The sequence below is a fragment of the Hydra viridissima genome, unplaced genomic scaffold (assembly GCF_058129835.1).
Source record: "Hydra viridissima isolate aposymbiotic clone 2 unplaced genomic scaffold, HvirCarnegie_v1 scaffold_1, whole genome shotgun sequence".
NCBI lineage: Eukaryota > Metazoa > Cnidaria > Hydrozoa > Anthoathecata > Hydridae > Hydra > Hydra viridissima.
Window position 1 is genome coordinate 36,778,152 of NW_028324300.1, and position 17,814 is coordinate 36,795,965.

At 27.4% G+C, this 17,814-nt stretch overlaps 1 protein-coding gene across 1 annotated transcript; it reads left to right on the forward strand.

Annotated features, from left to right (window-relative positions):
* The first annotated feature begins 1,258 nt into the window (after positions 1 to 1,258).
* LOC145192318 (ubiquitin-protein ligase E3C-like) lies at positions 1,259 to 15,015 on the forward strand. Its single transcript, XM_090100637.1, has 22 exons — positions 1,259 to 1,355; positions 1,689 to 1,742; positions 2,625 to 2,699; positions 3,484 to 3,606; positions 4,114 to 4,232; positions 4,355 to 4,497; positions 5,005 to 5,173; positions 6,024 to 6,217; positions 6,544 to 6,621; positions 6,780 to 6,856; positions 6,970 to 7,073; positions 7,326 to 7,496; positions 7,663 to 7,811; positions 7,920 to 8,074; positions 8,240 to 8,485; positions 8,955 to 9,184; positions 12,744 to 13,025; positions 13,336 to 13,426; positions 13,557 to 13,655; positions 13,858 to 13,947; positions 14,055 to 14,252; positions 14,548 to 15,015. Exons 1-22 carry the CDS (start codon positions 1,290 to 1,292, stop codon positions 14,713 to 14,715), a joined length of 3,081 nt encoding a protein of 1,026 aa, XP_089956763.1. The 5' UTR covers positions 1,259 to 1,289; the 3' UTR covers positions 14,716 to 15,015.
* The last annotated feature ends 2,799 nt before the right edge of the window (positions 15,016 to 17,814 follow it).

Here is a 17,814-nt window from a genome sequence, read left to right on the forward strand (position 1 = left end):
ATGGTTTGTAAAAAGTAAAATATTAAACCTCCTATGAACAAACGTTTAGTATGATTTTGAAATGTAAAATATTAGTCATAATCTAACCATAAAGACCAGAAATTTGTTTTTTACGTTAATAAGTGATTGAAGCAAACCTTACTCGACTCCTAATAGCCCTCCCCTAGGGTATGGTTCCTAAAAACCCTTTTCAATTTTTTGCTTTTTTTTTACTAAACTAGATCGAAATTCATTGACAGATTTCAAATTACATCAAAAAAATCTTTTTCGTTTAAAAATAAAGACCATTTAAAGTTATTTCAGGGGGTAATTGGAGGTAATTTTAAGCTTTGCATGGTTATAAATCTTTAATGAAAAGAGATTTTTTGATGAAACTTGAAATCTGTCGATGAACTTTGATCTAGTTTATAATAGAACAAAACAAAATTTTAAGATTAAAGGAGACGTAGTTCTCGGAAGAGCTCAATAAGGGGTTGGGGCGGGATTGGTTTAGCTCCAATTACCCTAGTTTTTTGCAAGTCATCCTCATTCGACACCAGTATTAACATGCTAGAAATTTGGGTATGCCCCATGTCTCTTAGCTACCTATCTTGAACAACAAAATTCCTTGGTACTCCCCAAAAATATGTGATATCTCCTCAGGGTCCCACTAAAAAAAGTTGTCTTTTACATTTTTTGAATGAGGAAATGTTTTCTGATGATAATCAAAAAAAAAATTTCTGGGGATGTGTTGTAAGGTTTTTGATCATGTTCCTATGCACCGTTAAGGGTTTCGATTCCCATCTCTAATAAGAACTATTTTTACGGCATTACTGATTAGTAAAAATCTTTAATGCTGACGAAGCAAAACACTTCTGCATCTAAAAAAAAAATTAAGTATCAGAATATGTAAATAATTTTAAATTTACCCCAAGTGCTTGTTTATGCAATCTCGTTTGATTGAGAAGTTGTTATAAATTTTATATATATATATATATATATATATATATATATATATATATATATATATATATATATATATATATATATATATATATATATATATTATAGTAGATTTTAGTTGGTTGAGTTGAAGTAGTGTATTGTGTAAGCTTCATGATAAAAATCATCTTTTTCACTTAAAAAGCTCTTTTTTTACTTTAAACTTTGATACAACTAAAAAATATTTTCATTTATATATACAACATTGCAACTAAGTAGGCATTTAAATTTACTTTTAGTTGATGTAATACTAAAAGTTTTAAATATTTTGAAGAATTTTCATTTTATTTAGTTTTAAATTGATTAAAATGTACAGTTTTGATGGTCAACATAAAACTGGTTTAAAAGTTTCACTTGGCGGAGCGTCTAAAAAGGTATTTTTAACTAAATGCATTCACAGATGCATGTATGTATGTATGTATGTATGTATGTATGTATGTATGTATGTATGTATGTATGTATGTATGTATGTATGTATGTATGTATGTATGTATGTATACAAATATAAATATGTGTATACAGAAATGTAAATGTGTATTTATATATATGCATAAAATTATGTATATATAGATATTTGCCGTTACAAAATCTTATTACTTTTTTTTTTTTTTGTCATTTAAGTTATATAACACCTCTTGGTTAGCTATTGTCAACATTTGATTTGTCTAGTGTCTTTACTTTTATGAGACCATATATGTATTTCTTAGGTTGATAAAAAGTCTCTTCTACAGTCTGCCAAAGATGAAAGAACTAAGAGAGAGGTATTGATTACAGATTTTTATTAAAATACATAATCAATTGTTTTAAGTTTTGTTTTATTTTCAAGACTTATATTTGGAAGAAACAAACTAGAAAGAGGAAACAATTTCAAAATTTTTTGAACTTTTTTATAAATATTTTAATGGTATTTTCAAACACATTTTTAAATATGTGAATTATACTTTGCAATAATTAGATTTAAAAGCCGTATCAGTATTTACAATTATCAATAAGTTTTTTTGTACTGTATTTTGTTCTGAATTTAAATATTTCATAATTTGTTTTAGTTCAAATGAAAAAATAAAATTCTCTAAAAAATATGAATTGGGAGACTTTGTTTGAATCCACCTCAACTAATATAACTTCATTTAATGATTGTTACAAAACTGATATACAATTTTTGTTTAAAAAACTGTAATAGTTCTGAGGAATATACTTTAAACCTACTATCTTATGCAAGTTTCTGATGAAATGTTTCAAAGAAATGTCAAGTTTCTACAAACTTTTATAAATATTTTGTTAAAGATTTAAGATGGTAGACTGAAAATAGTATTACCTAAAACTTTTAAAAATCTTTCAACTTCTTTATGATTGATATTCTAAAATTGTAATAAAATAGTTTTACTGCTATAACTCTGCTAATTACATAATTAGAGAAATTGTAAATTTCATATAATTATGCAAAGAGTAAATTATGCAGTTATGCAAAATTACATTGAAAATTTTTCCTTTTTTAAATTCAAGAAAATTTCCTGAATGATGATTTTGTCATAATAGTTAATAGATGAACTTGTATTTTTTTTGAAACAAGAAAAAAAATCATTTCTTTTTCAATTTATGGGGTGTTTACTATGTAGATCAAATTCCTATTTTTATGATTCTAGCTGTTAAGACGACAAAATATCGCTGCCTTGAAAATTCAGTCATGGTACCGCGGAATTACTGTCAGAAGAGTTATTGTAAGTCTTAAAAAGTTGTGCTATTTTGTACTTGTTTTTTAAAAGATGATTTTCTTTAGAACGTAATTTTTAGAACAAGGTACCTATTATTAAAATTAAATTTTTAATTATTTTTTTTAATGCCCAGCTATCAAAGCAATTAGTTATTATAGTAATAACTATATACTACTAAAGCTTAGAAAGTGTATATTATTAGTTTTACATATGAATAGTAGTGGTATATTTTCAACCTGCATAAACCATAAATGATTTGAATATATGGTGAATGGTGAGCCTAAATTTTCCTTATTGCAATCCAAAAAAAATTTTTTTTTTTTTTTTTTTGTATGTGTTTTAAAATTATTTTCATAAAACTTCCAGAATTTTTGCTATAAATAGTGCTGTATAATCCTTTTTTCTTATGTAACTATTTCAAGATTTGTTAGACACCAATTTATATTCTTTAGTTCCAAAAGTACTTGTCCTAATAAACTTAGTAAATGTGAAAAATACTTTTTTAATTTTGGAATGCGCAAAATTGTTTTGTGCTAAAGATCAATAACAAATCAGGTTTTGCACATTTTCAGAGGCAGGAAATATTATAATCTTTTTTATTTGACGAAAATTTCAAATGTTTGCTGAATATTTGAAGTATAGTAAATCCCTTATTTAGTTGCATAAAATTCCTGCATGTGGAAAGTAATATAAGATTTTAAAAATCATTTTTGTCTCTATATAAATTTTTTAAAAGAGACCTTGTAAGGTGTGTAATCTTATTTTTTATAGTTTTCTCTTTTTTCTTCAGAGTACTACACAGCGCAATATATTTGATTCATTGATAAAAAATGAAGGGGGTTCAGATTCTTTGAGTTTGCTTATTGAAAAGTTATGCTACTTCTATAAGGCTTGTAATGATTACCAAAGACTTGTAAGTTTTCATAAAAACCTTTAACATATGTAACTCTGCAAATGAAATTTAACATTTGAAATTCTTAGTTTTGAAATAATGATTTTTTTTAAAAACTTTTTTATTAAAGTAATTATGCAAAATAATGTTGTAACTGGTAAAATAGGTATACAGAATAAAGCATTTAACTTTCTTTTGCTTTTCTTTCATTGAAAAGGTCATGATGAATGAAATGTATCTAATATTTTGTTAATCACATTGCAATTATTTTCATAAAGTTATTCCATTTATAATTACATTTTTTATTTTACTTTGAGCCCTGCTATTGAAAACATTATAAAGTAAAAAATGTATTTTAAAGTAATAAAAAAGCATTTTTTCTTTTTTTTCAATTAATTTTGCAAAATGAAAAATCTGATTTAACTTGGTACTAATAAAAGTACCTAATAATTATAGTTCCACTAAGGTTCTGTTTTTACATTGGTTAGCTTCTTTAACAGAGATAAACCATGTTTTTTCATTTTTTAGATTATTGTTAGTCAGTCTGTACTAAAGCTTCATTCATCTAAACAGCTTCAAAAACTATTATTGAAAGACGAAGCAGGTTGGCTCCTGAAACTAAAAAAACTTCTTTTTATCTGCTGCAGGTAATTTTTGTTTTAATGTAATTGTGTTGTCATCTTATATAATACTTTTGGTTACATTAACTAACATAAATAGACTTGTGTCTGAAAATTTGTCTAAAAGATTTTGCTTTAAATTTTTTCAGATCTCTTGAAATGCCAAATATTAATTTAGCAATACCACTACGAATGCTAGAGGTTTTCACAGAAAGTATGCCATATATCTGCTTTGGTCAGCAGAAAGCTGAAAATACGTCAACTTCTATTATCTTGTTTCTTGTGCAAAAAGGTCTGTTGCATATTTAGTATTTCAAGAAATATTTTTAAACATTTTTGTTTTGATGTGCTTGCAGTTGAATATTTCTGAGATATGCGAAGTGCATTCGTTGAAAAAGCAGAGGTCATAGATTTATGGCTTTAAACTTCTTATTTTACTATAGCTTTATTTAGTTTATTATTTTATTGTGGAAAAAAAAAAGTATATTGCCTTAATACTTTATTACTGATATTTCTTGATTTTGTTTTTTAATTTTTCTCTCATGATTTCTACTAATTTAATCCTAATTCTGCTATAAAATATTATAATAAGTAAATAAAAAGCCTAAATTATGAATTCCAAATAAGAGGAGTGTTATAATATAATTTTTATTTTTCATTTAGTATTTATTTTTTAGAATTTTTAGAATATAAAAAAAAAATTATTTTAAAGCTTTGTCTCCTCCCACTTGTGCATGCATTTTAATAATTTTTCACTATAATTTTTCACTATAATTGTTTATCTAAATGATATATTTAGGTTACTTTAGGTATCTTTGCAAACTGATAAATGCCAGAGTTCCTTCAAGTCTAGAACCTTGCATCCATCCTCCAACTCCATTTTCTGGTGCTGCACGTGATCTTGTTTTGAAAGCTGTTAAACTGAGCTCAATACATAGTGATGATACTGTAACTGAATCCAAATTTATGTAAGTTGAAATAAAATGGTAATATACAGTTAAATATAATGCTAGCATGGGTGAATCTAGGGTATTTCTGATATGTCTGTTATGTACAATTACTAAAAATTAATGCACTGTTAATTATTTAAAACAATTCAATTGGCTCTAATAAAACTTTTGAAAAAAAGTTTATTAGCCTAGTTTTTTCTCGACTCTTATAAACCCTTAGTTTGATGTGTGGGGTCTAATGGACCTCTGAACACTTTAAAATCACTATAAAACCTAATTTGACACTAAACAGTTTAAATTCAATACTGATTAAGAGGGTTTTTTTAAAATAAATTCGTAGTGTTTGGGATCCACAGGATCCCCACACAAGTAATTAGTGGTTAAGAGGAAATTGATTTTTAAAACCAGAGGTTAAAACAATTTTTGATAAATAACACTTAATAATATGCGTTAATGGACATCCCCCAATTTTATTGATTTTATTGATAAATTATATTTTTTAACTTTTATTTTAACAACGAAGAAATTGTATTAAAGCATGCTGAAAACAAGTCAAAGTAAAGAAATTAGGAGAAGTTAAGTTGTAGTAGTGTTAAAATATTTTATTGTAGTATTTATTGTATTCTGTAGCATGTATATAGTACCAACAGGAATTATGTACAAAAAGAAGTTTTTCAACAACAATTAAATGTATATATTGTGATGACTTTACTATTTATGTATTATATATTTATCTAATTACTAACACGTTTTACATATTATAGTTTATCAGAAAATGTTTTTTCTATAAAAAGTAGTTTTTAGAAAAAAATAAAAATTTTAAAACAAGCAAGATGTTGATTGTTTAATTTTGTATTTTTATTTACAGAATGTTATATTCTGCACTCATTGAGGATTTATTGTCACCAGCTATGACTCCTCAGATTTGTTACTTCTTGGTTCCATCAATGAGTACATCCTTTCAAATCAATCATTTATTTCTTAAAGCCATAGCTAATACAAGATCTTCCCATAGTATTTGGACTCTGTATGCATATCTAACCTTTTGTGAGCATCAGCTAGGTAATGTTTGAGCTAATAACTTATATTAAAAATAATGTGTTTTTATTTTTTCACTGTATAGTTTTCTATTTGTCATTTCATATATTTTAACATCTGTAGCATAACTGTCTGCTTCTTGTTACAATAACATAAAAATATTAATTTTCCACATCTTAAATTTGAAAAAGATTTTAATAATATAATGAAAACTAGTTTTTCTTAGTAAACACTTTGGGATTTATTTCTGAGAAATAATGCTGGATGTCATGCATAACAGCAAACTTTTTAATATGTGGAAATCTATTTCTTTTAAATTTTGTTAATGTACTATTTTTGTCATTTTGTAGATAAGTTAAATGTTAAAGATGTCTCTTGTTTTCTTGGATCACTTAAGTTGATGATCAAGTACATATGCCATAAAAAAGGTATATTGTGTAATGCTAAAAATTAACTTTCTTTGAAAATTTTTCTATTAGGCTTTTTCATTTTCAAATGGATAAAAGTTTAAACATTCCTTAGGCATTTTTTTTATCTTTTTTTTTATTCTTTTTATCAAGTTTTTCAAAAATGCTTTATTGTGCAGAAGTATATTTCAAAGATGAGTGTCATAGTGATTCTAGCGATGATAACGAAGATATGGAAACAGAAACAACATCATTTGTATGTCTGTTTAATTTTCCTTTAAAGATACTTTCAGTTGTTTTCCTGAAAAAAGTTATCAGAATCGAAATGTGTTGAACACAAAATCATCAAATGGTTTGTATTTTATTTAGATCTCTTCTGAACCAAATTGCTTAAATTATGTACTTGATCGATGCATTGAAATCATAAATGAGAAGCATGTTGTATCACCACTGTTACATGCACTTGAAGACAGGTTTCAATTTTTATTATTATTTATAATTTTTGTCACTTCATTTTTTAATATTTATTTCTAATGTTCATTGTTAAAAATACTATGTTCAAATTATTTACAAAAGTTATTAAAAATTAAATCGCTAGCAAGTATATTTATAATACATAGCTTTTGTAAATATATTTGTAGTAAATTAGTTTAAAAATATCAGTTAAAGTGTTTGCATCAAATATGTGATTGTAAACATTTTCTTATCTAGAATTATTATTTTAGATATGTTGCTGGGAATGTAGTTGATGATTTATGTTATATTGCATTTCATATGTTGTTCAAACTGCGTATATCTGTCCATAAGTCAAGAGTTTTAAATAATCTTGCATTTTGCAAACAATTTTTGCGACTCTGCTGGAAACAGTTGCTACGGCCAGTATCCTCTGTTAGTAGGTATAAACCTCTGAAAAGGGTTCATATAAGTTATAACATTAGGGAAAATCTTTTTACCGAAACCAAAAAATTTATACTTATTTTTCATAGGAATATTGATTAAGAAATACTGAAACAATCTTTTTTAGGTTTGTTTTTTCATAGTGTTGTTTTCTTGAATTTGTAGAAAGCAAATACAGCTGGTTTTTCATTTGTCACTAAATAGTAATATAGCTCATGTTAAAGAGTCTATGCAGCTGTTAACTGTCTTCAGTGCATTGTTTAAATATGCACTTTTTTCAATATATGATTTTGATTTCTACTCTACAAGTACAGGTAAGTTTCTGTTTTGTACATAATTGTTTACCATATTTCAAATAAAATTTTAAAAAATGCAGTGTTTTTAATGAACACTAGATTGTTTAATGTTGCTTTATTTTTTAGATGGTGTACTGTCTTTAATGCCTTTCACTTTGGCAGAAATGGTGGAAATGTCTACTATTGTTAGAGACTCCATTTTAGGGTTAATTATGCTGATGTATCCTGAAAGTAAGACAGTGGACAAAAAGTTTTTCTCCAAGTGCGTATTTAGTTGCCAGGTAACAGTTTTTATTTTTATTTTTCAGGGTTATAAAAAGTTAGGTTTTAATTTAAGGTCACCAAAAACTACCTACTAAATCAAACTTAATGTTTATAGGTCATAGCTGTAACTATGATTTTAATGCTGTTAAATTGATGAGTAAAGTAAATTTAATTTTAAACAGATGGCAACAGCTTTTGTAAAACAGTTGTATGCTCGTGACTGCCGTCATCGATTCTGTCCTGAAAACCATTGGCTTTCTGATCGTGCTGCAATAAGTCAAGAAAATCTAAATGTCAGTACTTTTTTGGAAGAGCAAGAGACAGAAGAAAAAAAAATATTGAAACCTGGAATGTCCTTACTTAACTTAAGGAATTTGGCAGTGCTTAAGTATATACCCTTTGCAGTTCCATTCTTGCAACGTGTTAGGGTAAGTTTTGAGTATTTATCTTTATTTAATCCCAATCAATTAAAAACAACAAATCCTTCAAGAGTTGAATTTATTGATTATTTTTTGTTGATGAAAATGTTTTCGCTGATGAAGATGTTCATGTTAATGAAGTTGTCTTTGTGACTAGGTTTAATCACACTGTATAGAGAATAAATATTTACCTAAAAATATTGCAGGTCGTGGTGCCAATGAAAATGCTAGATAAAATAATTGAATTAAAAAAAAAAAATTTGACTTTATACTTTCAAGTTTGCATCAAGAAGTAATCTTTACCATCTTGAGATTTAGCATTAATTTAAATCTGATCTTATATATTATGTAGATTAATAGCATTGTAGCTATATAAGCTATTGTGTCATGCTTAATTAAAGAAATTTTCTTCAATTAAGCATGTGCAATAAAAAAATTCTCCAGTTCTTTTAAAAATAATATTTTATTTTTTAAACAGATCTTTCAGCGGATTCTATCTGAAGATAAGAAGGAGAGTCAAAATATATACCAGAATGTTCTACCGTCCCACAGTATAAACATAACTATAAACCGTAAATATTTGTATCAAGATGCATATGACCAGCTATCTCAGGATCGAGCAGACAACATCAAAAAAGTAATACGAATTCATATGATCAATGCACAAGGATTGGATGAGGCAGGTATTGATGGTGGGGGTGTCTTTCGGTGAGTCTAGTTATATTATCTAAAAAGTTTACTCTATTTATAAGTTTATAAGTTTCTATTTATATATTTAAAAGTTTACAATATTTATAGCAATAAATATTTGTTTCAATCTTTATTAGTAAAAACATTTGAAAAAATTTTTATTATCATATTTAACAAGTATGATAAATTTTATTATATTAAGTTTAACAATTATAGTCATAATGGACACATCAATTTGAACAACTACAAGACTCATAAAAATTGTTCAGAAAATTATTTTTTAACTTTTTAATCAATTTCTCTGATAATCTTTTGATAAGTGTAACAAAAAAGGCTTTGATACAATTTTCAGTCTTAAATGTGTATCATTTTTATAAACTATTTTTAAATCAGATTTTAACAATGTTTTCAAGTAAAAAAAAAATTTTTTAATATTTTTTTATTGTTTTGATTTTCTTATATGTTTTTATTTAATTGAACGATGATGTCATGATTTAACTTTGGATTGCTTAATGTTAGGGCATTTTAAAATAATGACATTGCATTGTGTTACAGTTCAAAAACAGCTGTATAGTGCTGTAATTTTTCCTACCTCTAGCTACTTTATTCCTACAATAATCAGCTCAATTTTTTGCAACAGCATTGCAGTTTTTTTTTACTTAGATTTGTATAGAGATAAAAACTAATCTTGAATTGTAGGCAGGTATGAATGTTAAACATGAAATAAGAAATATTCCGTTAAATTAAAATTTAAAAAAAAAAAATTTTCAATCATTAGTTGCTTAATGTTTACCAATTTATTGACTGTTCAATTTCCATTTTGCATTTTTAAAGTGTTGTTTGAATATTTTGAGAAATTTATCATAAATATAAAAAGTTAAAACTCAATCAGGTGCGTTGACTCTCAAACTTAAAGAAATTCAAAAAGTGGAGTTAACTGATTCGACTTATGAATGGTTCAAATTGTTAAATTTTGTTACAGTTACTGTTTTTGAAATTGCAACAGCATAAAATTTAGTAATTTAGTAATAGACCAATTTAGTAATATTATTCTCAAGGATTAGTATAGAAGTGCCTATGTCAAAAATATGAATTGTTTAGGAGACAGGATTTTTTTTGTTTGCATTATAATCATTTGATTACAGAAACTATTTGTTAGAGTGGCTGACTTACACTAGCATGCAAAAGTTTTTGGTTAAAGGTATTAATATTAGTAAAAGACATTATACTATAAGGAATAAGTTTGATACTCAACACTGGCTTACACATTATTTAAACAAACTGCTAATTAATTGTGATTTATTCTGTTAAAGAATAACATAAATAAAAGACTTTGACTCAATTTTGCGTTCATCAACATGACCTTCTTGAGCATAAATGGCAGTTTTACATAAATTTGGCATTCAACTTTTTGCCAACTTTTTGATTGTTTCACAGTTACAATTTCTCCAGGTGTCTTCTAAATACTTTCAGAGCCACCCTGCAAACTTCTATCTAGCTCGTCTTACAATTTTATCTTACAATTAGATTAAGATCAGGTGACTATAGAGGCCATATCATGAGTTTTTTGGGCCTGTATGGTTTTTAAATAATTCACACACAATAGACCTGCACTATGCAATTGACTATTTGCCATATACCTTAATGTTGGAGTTTGTCTTGTTTGATTTAACTTTTTTTTTTATTGTTATTGCTGGAAGTTTTCTATTTCTTTTGCTTCTGACTATAATATGTTTGTCATCACTTTCTAAAGTACATTTTGACCTGCCACAACAATTCCTTGTGTTTTTCTTTCTGTACTTTTAAAGCGTGTCAAAGTGTGCATAACTCTTAATGCGTAATTTCCAAATTTTCATTCTTTTTGAGTAAAACCTTTCATGAGAATAACCATCAAATAGAATTTTAATTTTAGTAAATAGTTCAATGAAATGTTCACACTGTTTTTCATTTTTCATGTAAAATATGTAACATTGCAGTAATGAAATTGAATCAATTTTGAATTGTGTATAAAATTAATAAAATAAATAAAAAGTTATTTAAAAAATCATTCTATTAAATGAAATTATCAATATTAACCAATAAATGGACTAGGGTACTTACCAAAATGTATATCTTACCAAAACTTAATAAAAAGTTAAAAAACGGAAACATTCCATGGATCAATAGTGTTTCAATTTGCAGTTAGTACAACACTATTTTTTTTTTTTTTCAAATAAAAAAATATGAAAACAAATGGATAAAATTAATGATGCAACTATAAATACTTAAACACACAAAAATTATTTAAAAGTGTAATTAAAATATGGACAATATCTGCAATAGGTATTGCACTACTGTAAAATTCACTTGCAAGTTATTTAGAATTTTTAATAATTGTTTATATTTTGGGTATACATTTGAATTTCTAAGAAGCATTGATTCGAAATAGTGAACTATTAAATTAATGCTTTTACGAATGTAAAAAAAGAATTTGTATCATTTATTATACAGTCTTCAGTTGTCTTAAGTCAGTTGTTGTATTAAGACGACAATTGGGTGAAAAATGGAAGAATTTAATCGTTAGCAATGAATACTGCTCTTATTTATGGGCTCATAATGGCAGAATAAATGTACAATGAACAGTGTCAGAAAGAGATGAAGACACCTTTTGTTTTAAAGCAACATATTGCACCTTCTATTGTGATCATGGTATGGGGTGTTATTGCATATAATTCTAGGTCACCCTTAGTGTTTCTTCCAGGTACGATAACTGCCACCAGTTATATTGAAAATGTTTTGGAACTTGTAGAACTCTCCTTTGTACAAGGTGTTATAAATGGGATATTTCAACAGGACGATGCCAGATCTCACGTGGTAAAGTGAACACTAAGGTTTTTAGACGAAAGTAATTTATATGTTATACCTAGGCCAGCACACTCCAGATTTATAACCAATTAAGAACTTTGGGATTTGATTGGACGCTGCTTATTGAGAAATGCTAATTCAGCAAGTACAAGGAATGAGTTATGGAACCAAATAAATTCTATTTGGCAAGAAATACAACAAAAAATAGTTTCCAATTAAATTTCGTCCATATATATTCGCCGGACTGAATGTATAAAAAAAAAAGATTGGGTACACTCATTATTGAATTACATGTGATCATTTGTAATAAAAAATGTTTTTTTCTTATGAGCTGTTTTTAGCATATTACATGTTTTTAAATAATTATTACAAATTTCGAACAAAATCATCTTTTCAGCTGTTTTTTTTTTTGTTGGTGCGTTTTCATCTAAAGACAGTATATTTAGATGCATTCCGAATGCAAAATCGATAATATCGAATTAAGCAAAAACTTTTGCTTACTAGCGTATATCACTAAAAGATTGATTACACAGTCTAACGTTAAATCTAATTACTGTGTTATTTGGTGTGCTGATTTTGTGCGATATAGGCACTTCTAGCACTAACCCTTAGAAATAAATTTGTATTATGAATATTGTAATAGAATTATTTTACCAAGTTTATCTCAAGTGTATTATTAGTATTTTTTTTTTAATGATTTTTATAATTATAACTAACTTTTGTTATTTCACAGCGAATTTATGTCACAACTTCTTCGGAGCGGTTTTGATCCGAGTATTGGTTTTTTTAAAACAACATCGCAACAACTTCTTTATCCCAACCCCGATATCGGTCTTATTCATCCAGATTACTTAAAACATTTACATTTTCTCGGAAGGATGCTGGGAAAAGTTATATATGAATCCATGATGGTGGAATTACCCCTAGCTGATTTCTTTTTATGTAAACTTTTGAATAAAGCCGGCTCTGATGTGGACATTCATCATTTAGAATCATTGGATCCTGAACTATACAGGTAATTTTCATTTATACTGGATGTTTTTCAGCTACCATGTTCTAATTTAATTCGGTAAGTCAGCGAGTTTATTTATAATATGGTCAGCAAGCAATTTCGAAAATTACGGCTATTATATGTCCTAAAATGTTAAAACTTGTTTTTATATCAATTTATTGAGGTATTCAGGTTTTTTGCTGAAAACTGAATTGCTAGAATTTAAAGAAAAAAAAGGAGCGGTATTAAATTTTGCCGTGAATTTTTGCTTGACGTTGAGTATTCCATTTCACAGATACTGTGCATTTAAATTGAGCCATTCGTCTATTTTTAGGAATTTATTATATTTGAAAAACTACAGAGAAGATGTTGAAGATCTTTCGTTAAATTTCACTGTTGCAAATAATGAGTACGGCGAAACCAAAGTAACGTTTTTAAAACGTTTAAATTGATTACTTGAGTTGTAAAAAATACAACGCTCAGTCTTTGATCTTTTATATCTTTTTTGTCCGCAGTTAAAAATTATAAAAATAATTCAAAACTTTTTGCTTTTAGGTTCTTGAACTAAAGCCCGGGGGGAAAGATATATCTGTTACTAATTCTAATAAAATTGAATACATTCACCTAATGGCGGATTACAGATTGAACAAGCAAGTCAGTAAACTGAGCTCGATTAGCTCATACTAGTTTCAAATATTTCCGTTTTCTTACTTCTTTATTAATATTTTCTACCCATGACATTCAGTTTATTTTAAGTTTTTTCACTCTCATATTAATACAGAGTTTAACAAGAGTAAAAAACTAAATTTCATTCTTTAAGCCAACCTATTTTTATCTATTTTTAATTTTAATAAAGATCCGGACACATTGCAACGCTTTTCGTTCTGGGCTAGCAGATGTTATAAACATAGAATGGTTGCAGATGTTTGATCAAAGAGAGTTACAGGTGCAAAAGGTTTTGGTTCGTATTTATTGCCCAATGCATACGTACCATGCATACACTCATGCATCCTTACATACATAATCATATATAATATCTGAGTATTTTTTCAGATTCTTATTTCGGGTGCGCAAGTACCAATCGACATAGAAGATTTAAGACGAAATACAAGTTATTCTGGTTCTTTTACCCCTGAAGATCCTTATATAGAAGAATTCTGGAAGATCTTGGAAGAACTTACTGACCATCAAAAAAGACTTTTTTTAAAATTTGTCACAAGCTGCTCCAGACCTCCTCTGCTCGGCTTTACGGTATGGTTGTCTTTATTCATGTGAATAAGTGAATCAATTTACATTGATTTACCTTGAGACGTTTGATCATTTCAGTGAACTTTTCTGCGACTAAGGCACAAAATTGATCAAAACATGTTAACAGTCTGATTAAGTTGATTTTTAGGATAAGTTCATTGTAAAATGATCATTCAAGTCTTAAAAACAAAATTTAAGTTTTTAATTTTTTTTTTTTTTTTTTTTTTTTTTTAGTTAAAATATTGCTTAAATATTGCTAAAAATATTCTTTGAAATTTTTTTTTTGGTCATCTTTTAGGAGTTATATCCTCGTTTCTGTGTGCACGGAGGCGGAGAAGAGGACCGTTTACCGACCGCAAGTACTTGCATGAACTTTTTAAAGCTTCCGATTTATAAGAACAGCGAAATCCTGAAAACAAGACTCATCTATGCTATCGAAGCTGAAGCGGGGTTTGAGTTGAGCTAGCAATTTTTTATATTTTTTTAGATTGGAAAATAATGTTCTGTGAATAGAATTATCATTTACGTTTTAAAAAATCATTTTTCAGAAGAAATTTGATTTTTTAAAACGTAAATGATAACGTTTAATATTCAATTGGTCAGACCAATCGTCCGATTGGTCTGACCAATTGAATATTAAACGTAATAATATGATTATCCACTGTTAAAAACTCCAATTATTTTTGATTTTTGTATATAACTATTTTATTGTCGCTATGATTTGTCATTTTAAAATCTTTGTTTTAGAGGTATCTAGTTATTTTAATTTGTTTCTTCGTCATAAACTTTGTACGAAGCTACCTTCATCGCCCAAATCAATCAAATATATTCAAAAATGGCAGGCCTGATAAAGCCTGGTTTGAACATATTTATGAACTGATGGTCAAAAGACATTTCCACAACAAAAATTTACAACTTAACAAACTATTAGAGCCGCTTCTTGCACGCAAGAAGTAGTTAATGATCATTTTGAAGTTTTCACTAAAGATTGTTAACTGTCTGGTATTACTTCTCCGATTCTCATATTTGGAATTGTAATGAAACTGGTTTTTGCAGTGATCGAGGCAAAGCAATCGTTAAGTGTGTAAAAAGGATGCAAAACTCACTAGTAACAATAAAAAAAATCCATTATACAGTGAACAATTTACTGTAATGCTGAAGGACACTTTACACCACTACAATATACTGGGTTATTTCCACAAAACAACAAAAACAGCATCAACAAAATCAGCATCAATCAACAGGTACTAGTGTTAAATCCACAAACATCTTCAAGCCCTTTGCCACTAGCACAGCCTTTGCCATTATCTTCTTAACCAATCACAACAGCTTTTGCTTTAACAATTACACCGCCTTTTTAGGTTCGATAAAGCACTACATGGGAGTATAACAAAAGAGATAGAAAATGAGATGAAGAGTTTTTTCTAAGAGAAAATTTAGTCTCTCAAAAAAAAAAAATCAACTTAATATTTTAAATGTTGCTTACCGAATTATTACAGAGTTCGGTATTATTAATGCTTTTAAGAAAAGAGCAGCAAAGAAACTCATATGAGCTAAAAAAGAAGCCGAAAACTGTAAAACCAATGATATATTATATATACTAGATGTCTAATTTCGATCCGAAAAGTGAAGCCGTTGAAGCCATTTCTAATTCGGGCAAAAATATGCATTTTTAACTTTTATTTCGCACGTCGGATATAGCTTTTGCCCTTATTACAAATGGCGAATTCAATTTGTAAACAAAAAAAGTGGCTTCACTTTTCGTCCAATAAAATCCCGCAAGTTAGACATCTAGTATATATAATATATCATTGTGTAAAACTAACCGCAATCTCTCAAAACTATTACAAAACTTTGCTGAAAAAGAAAAAAGCTAAAGATGTAGAACAGCTTATACCACCTATAGGCAAAAGAAGTAAAGTTATTAAATACAGAAAGTGTAGAAAAGAATTCCATTTAAACATGATCTCATGGGAAAATCTAATTTGTAGCACTTAAGCGTCTGCGCATCGTTTCATTTCCGTATCGTTATCATTCCGCTATGATATTGGAAAAAAAAGTGTTATCAGAATGACAAGAGTTCCGGTATATACCGAGATTTAAACTAACTATAAAACCGGTTTAAATTTTTTTAACGATATTTTGTCATAATCATTTCGATGACACTTTTTTTTTCCAATTTCACAGACGCTTAGTGACACTTGGCTCTGCAACGAAACATGTCTTCCGAAGATATTAGTTTTGTATTGGTTTTGAATGATTTTTGAGATTTTTTGTTGAAAAAAATGTAAAATTTTAAAATACTTTTACTTCTTTATCCTATGTAAAAAATACAATTTTAGATTATGTAAAAATTTTGAAGTAACTGAATTTATTTTATATTGATTGCTTTTTTAGTTTTTATATTTTTAAATACAATTCTTCTTTTTTTATTATCTTTCAAAATATTAATGTAGGTTTTTTTTGTTATCATCTATCTTATATAAAAAGAAAAAAAAAAAAAAATAATAATAATAAAAAAAGAAGGATATATAGTACAAAAAATTCTAAAAAACAAGAGTTATTTGATTAGTATTGTTCGTTGATCGGTTTGCGCCGATTTTACTCTAGGTTGCTTTAAATAAAAGATCGTCAAGTGGTATTTAAAAATCGCAGATATATAACAACTGCAATTTAAATGTAAAAAAGGCTCTCTTTCCTTAAAACCGAATAATAATTTCGTCAAACAGATTTTAATGACCTCTAGAGAGAGGGGGAGGTCTTGGCATTTGATACTTTGCCGTTTATTTTTTGTTGAGGAACTTCACTTCATTTCTTCAATTGATAATCAATTTGTGAAACTTTACTTACGGCCTGTTATCACGAAAGTTAGAAAAATTGTCAAACAGATTTTAATGACCTCTAGAGAGAGGGGGAGGTCTTGGCATTTGATACTTTGCCGTTTATTTTTTGTTGAGGAACTTCACTTCATTTCTTCAATTGATAATCAATTTGTGAAACTTTACTTACGGCCTGTTATCACGAAAGTTAGCAAAATTTTCAAGGTATTTATTATATATCTTAAAGAACTCTCTGCAGCAGGATTCGTGCAGAATCAATCTTATATTTCCTTTCAGCAGATTTTTAGCTAAAAAAAAAACAAAAACAACATAAAACTGAATTTTGATTTCTTCCCGTTTTACCGATTAGTTAAGTACTCGGTAAAAGTTTAAACTCGGAAAAGTCACGTGAAAGAAATTTAGAAAACTAAAACTTGTTGTCTTGTAGTGTTGTTCTAGAAAATTGAGTGCTGAGAAAAATGAGGTTAGCGAACCATCGATAAGGACTAAAAAAGATAATTGAAATTTTAATAAACAAACCAATTTCTTGAATCTTAAAAGAAATCTTTCTAAAATCAATTTTTAAAACCAGCTTATTTAAGCTAAACAATAGGCGGAGAAAGAATTTTTTAAAAATTTTTATAAATATCTTGTTCCAAAATATCTTAATTTAGATTTTTTCAAAATCTAAGTTTCGTTAAAACATGGCCGTTTTTTTCCCCTTCTTTAATTGCTGTTATAACTGT

Excerpts from the sequence above, each read along its gene's own strand:
- LOC145192318 (XM_090100637.1), top strand. The coding sequence starts at position 1,290 with ATGTACAGTTTTGATGGTCAACATAAAACTGGTTTAAAAGTTTCACTT. Across the intron at positions 9,185-12,743 it reads GATGGTGGGGGTGTCTTTCG|CGAATTTATGTCACAACTTC; the intron begins GTGAGTCTAGTT and ends GTTATTTCACAG. Across the intron at positions 13,656-13,857 it reads ATTACAGATTGAACAAGCAA|ATCCGGACACATTGCAACGC; the intron begins GTCAGTAAACTG and ends ATTTTAATAAAG.